The sequence below is a fragment of the Cryptomeria japonica genome, chromosome 4 (genome assembly GCF_030272615.1).
Source record: "Cryptomeria japonica chromosome 4, Sugi_1.0, whole genome shotgun sequence".
NCBI classification, from domain to species: domain Eukaryota; kingdom Viridiplantae; phylum Streptophyta; class Pinopsida; order Cupressales; family Cupressaceae; genus Cryptomeria; species Cryptomeria japonica.
The window spans coordinates 598,933,778-598,938,856 of NC_081408.1; the positions used below are offsets into that span (position 1 = coordinate 598,933,778).

Consider the following 5,079-nt stretch of genomic DNA (forward strand, 5'->3'; position numbering starts at 1 on the left):
TCGCCATTATTATTTTTGGCAAGTCTAATAGATTTAGCAATTGTATTCTAACCGTGCAGTACAGTAAGACTTCGTAGAAAATCTATGCCAACAGTCCATTTAATTTGGCGTAGAAAATCTATGCCAACAGTCCAATTCTCAGATGGAATTCTCTTCTGTATCGCACAAACTTTCTTAATGAGATTTTAAGACAAGAAAGAAGATAAGATAGAATTTCTTGTACAGATTTTGATGGCGAAGAAAAGAATTTTTCTTTAATCTTTCTTGGTTAAAATTAAAGATGGTATTATAAATTACATTAACAAGTTAAAAGCAACAAAGATAAAATCTACCATTCACGTAGGCTTGCAAAGGCTAAGTTAACAGACATGACCCTTGATCTTGTCCCATGAAGGACGTAAGTTTGTATTTATTCAGCCATAATGACCAGTATTTTGGCATCCATCTTGTTATTCTTCAAGGAACCAGAGAAGCAAAATGAGCGCATTTGGAAGCATCCCCTCCATTCGTAAACGTTCGAATTATGTTCCTTCCCCAAAACTCCAAGATAAAATGTTGGATCCTCCTCCCCAATGGCGAAAATGCTCTCTTCCCCAAACTCCAAATAGTAAGGGTGTCATTTCTGGTATTGTTGGCTCTGCACCAATGACACCCAACAGTAAGTGTAGGATTTCTCGATCTAGATCTAGAATGGAAAGAAATTCCAGTAGGAGTAGCACATCTTTTGGGTATCTTTATCCTTCAGAGGAGACCATGAAAGAATTGTATGTTAATTTTGTTCAAGATATGAATCCAGAAGAAGTAGACTTCATGCCAAGCCTAATGTTTCAAGTAGAGCAAGCTCATTGGCACTATGAGGACAATATAGTAGATCAAGATCCTCGTCTCAAGTCCCTTAGCATAAAGGACTTCACATTTATTTTCTTTAAGAGTTGTGATCCATTTAAAATTTACCATGCTAACCATGTAGATGATATACTTGATGAATTCAAGGCCTTTAAGCACTCCGTTCCAGTAGCAGGCTCAATAATTTTGGACCAGTCCCATCAGAGGTGTTTGCTTGTGAAGGGCTGGAAGAGTAATTCTTGGAGTTTTCCTAGGGGAAAGAGGGAAGATCCTGATGAAAAAGATCACATATGTGCTATTAGAGAAACCATGGAGGAGGTAGGATATGATATAAGCTCACTTTTGAATATCAATGACCTCATTGAGTATTCTGAAGAGAAGAAACGAGTGGTTTTGTATATTATCAGAGGAGTGGATGAGAAATATCCTTTTGAACCAAGGACCAAAAAGGAAGTGAGTGAAATTGCTTGGCATCCACTCCAAATCATGGGGAAAAAACGTAACAAGTATTTTATGGTTGGCCCATTTCTACACAAATTGGAGAAGTGGATTAAAAGAAATCACATGACCTCATCTACAACACCATTGAGTGAAATTGGTGAGATATGCACTATTTGGAAAGCTGATAAAGAACAAATGAATTCGACTCCAAGGAGGTTTTCTGTAACACCCAATGTTAAAATTAATACTCCTAACCCTTTTCAAATGGGTCCTTCAACTCCATGCAGAGAGCTTCAAAATAGTACCTCTAATTCTGCTCAAAAGCGTCCTTCCACTCCTAGTTGGAGTAAAAGTAACCTCAATAATTGTGGTCAAAGGCGTTCTTCCAATCATTGTTGGAATTCTCAAACTAGTTCTCCTTATTCAAATAGTTCTAGATATCATTATCCTAAAACAGAACCAATTAATTCTCCTTATCCACCTAGATCAATTACTTCTCCTTATCCACCTAGATCTCCTAATTCAAGTACTTATTCAAGTACTTCTCCTTATCCTAAATATCGTACACCTCATCATAGAAGAATGGAGGCTTCAGATGCATCTTCGCGGTTAAGATGGTAGTTCTTTTAAAGTTTGAAAAATCACGAGAACAAAACGAATTGTTCATTGGTTGTACATGATATTCTAGAAATCTATTTTTCATTACTTACTATTAAATATATCTACCAAACCAAAATATATTGGTTTGTTTTCTCTAATTATATTTTAGATTTTAGTTGAATCTCTCCAGGTAGCTTTGCAAAGTTTCTCTCTTAATAACGATGATCGAATCAGATATAAAACTGCATGCAAACTTTTGACAAGCTGTAATGATGGCTAAATATATAACAGACAGGTTAATTCGTAGTTTTCAAAGCTGTTGGCAATAATGAAGCTTTCTGCAGTTTGTATGGTTCTCGTAATTGCTAAAATCATCTGTGTAGTCTTTGTCTAAGCTTTCATAAAGGTTTGGTTTGAAATGATAGTAGCAGAGCAGCATTCTACAAATTTTGCCAGCATCCTAACGGCTTGATAGGAGCTTTGGACAGGCATATTTATCTCTACCAAGGTGTAAAGAAAGTAGCGGTTTTGTAAGATATTATGTTGGTTACCATTTTTTTTTATTCTAGTTTTTTTATGTTCCTAAAATATTTTGGAATCTTCATATCATTTTATTTCTATTTATTTGATTTACATTGTTTTTGATTAAGGAACAAACATCCGAAATCTTAATAACAAAATCATTTGATTTACATTGTTGCACATTCACAACTCTAACTACTTTCTAATACACTTTGGAAAGGAGCATCATGAACAATTTTTATCTATCATTGGTTTTGGATTAAGGCAAAAACAGGTTTTGAAGGGACCTAGAACCCTTTACAAAAGAAGATTCCTTTAGACTTAACAAGACATTAAGTCCAAACCAATCACAACAACAAAACAACCCCATAGAAGACAAATACAAAGTAATACCGATGGGACAGAGACAAAGTGAACCAAGGAAAGAGACAGGACCAAGTCCACAAAATCATGAGAACAAAAAGATTAGTTTATTGATTGTACACGTTTCTTCTACATCAGTATATAGCAAGATATAATCAAGTTATACCAGACACAATCATGATATTTCAGAAATCTATTTTGATTAGCAATATATAAATAAAAAGTGATGAATTTGTGGATATATAGAATAGTAGAACAATAGATATCATTACTTGCTATTAAATATATCTATAGAATATTAGAACAATAGGAGCTTTGGACAACATATTGATCTTCAGCAAGGTGTAATGAAAGTAGCGGTTTTGTAATATATTATGTTGGTTATTATTTATTTTTATTGTGGTATTTGTTTTTCTATGTTTCTATTATTTTGGAATCTACACGTCATTTTTATTTCTATTTATTTGATTTACATTGTTTTTTATTAAGGATCAAACACCCAAAATTCTAATAACAAAATCATTTGATTTACATTGTTGCTTATTCACAACTCTAACTACTGTCTAACACACTTGGGAAAGGAGCATCATGATTTTTTTTTTATCTATCTAATATATCTTTAAATTACATAATAAAGTTTGGTGTTTTGTACCTAATTGACAAAAAGAATATGGCATGTGATTCTTACCCAATAATACAAGTGTGCACATAATTTATCTCTATTATACACTAAAGTTGATTGTATTGTCCCTAATTAGTTTCTCATTCATACATATGCAATGTATATGTGTATCAATTGTTCATATCTACTACCCAACTAACAAGTATTTATCTAGATGTGAGAGAAAGGTTGAGAATAATGGTGTGTTCAATTTTGCATGTTAGTGGAAAGTAATACAAGAAAACATGGCATCAATTTCTATTGAAATATAATACTCAACATAAGTAAAAAGAGAATAATAATAATAATAATAATAATAATAATAATAATAATAATAATAATAATAATAATAATAATAATAATAATAATAATAATAATAATAATAATAACAACAACAACAACTACCTACAAATCACATAAGTAGGCAAAATAAATGCAATTTCCTTAAAGCACGAGTTGATGATTACTTTATACATGAAATTCCATTATGAAGGATCTTCAAATCATATTCAATTTGATTTGTAGGATCTTTCTTACTAACATTTTGTACACCTTTAAAAAAACAAGGAAATGTTGGCATGGCTTCATGGTTGATGTAGCCAATAATGGATTCCCAAAGATATTATCTAATCTAAAAGTAAATCAAACCTATTAACTAACTATTAATAGCAATATCCTTATCATTGCCAAGTTTTATAAGATAAATTAGATTTATTCATTATGACAAAAATATTCTAATAACCATTATCACATAACATTCTATAGTCAAGATGGTTCGGGGTGCCAATGGCATCTCTTGAACGTCCAAAGGATAATTAGTTGTTTGTTTATAGTTGTACTCAATTTTAAGAGAAGAACTAAAATGAATTAAAAAAATATTCTACTCTTATTTTAAGGCCTCTTATCCATAAATGAGAGGTTTCTATTTATGAAAAAATGGATTATAAATCTTACTAAACATGTATCATAGTCACATGTTGTTAAGGTTGATTTTGAAAGTGAAATTCAACCATTTCCGTTGGTAAAATAGCAAGGTTTTGAAAATAAAATAAGGTAAAACAATACTACAATTGCAAGATTCATGTGTACCTCTCAAGATGATGTTTCAATCCCAAGTTGGTAGTCTTGTATCATTAAAAAATATTATTTATTAATTTTTTTGTTCTTCCAAAATTGTAGGTTCAGAAACATATAATGATATCTAGATCAGGTAATCTTATTGAGGAAACCTCCTTTCCAATCTCAATACAAAATCAAGAACTTGTTTATGCTTGTGTGAACCACAAAAATCTTGAGACAATGGAGATAGGCTCATTACTTTCACAAATCTTTGCAAGTTTAGGGGTAATAGCATATTTTCTATGTTTTTGTCATTTTGTAGCTGAAAATTTGTCAAGTCTCCTTTTCAAAATATAAATGACAATATTTAAACTGATTCACTTATCTCATTTTTTTAAAAGGATACCTAATCTTTCAATGCTTGTTTTAAAATATAATTTATAAAGGGGCCCTTGAATATAGTTCAAAAGTATTTTCTAAATATATGAAGGGAAAAAGAAAAACAACCAAAAGCTTCTAAATAAACTTCTTATAAAAGAGAAGTTGGGAGTCATTATTCATTATCACTATCAACATTTTTTAATTCA

The 5,079-nt window shown here is 31.3% G+C and overlaps 1 protein-coding gene across 1 annotated transcript; it reads left to right on the plus strand.

Moving 5' to 3' along the window:
• Positions 1–477: 477 nt before the first annotated feature.
• On the plus strand, positions 478–1,908 carry LOC131040314 (mRNA-decapping enzyme subunit 2-like). Its single transcript, XM_057973205.2, has one exon. It carries the CDS (start codon positions 478–480, stop codon positions 1,906–1,908), a length of 1,431 nt encoding a protein of 476 aa, XP_057829188.2.
• Positions 1,909–5,079: the final 3,171 nt, after the last annotated feature.

Bases quoted from the DNA above. Each gene is read 5' to 3' on its own strand.
- LOC131040314 (XM_057973205.2), top strand. From the start codon at position 478: ATGAGCGCATTTGGAAGCATCCCCTCCATTCGTAAACGTTCGAATTAT.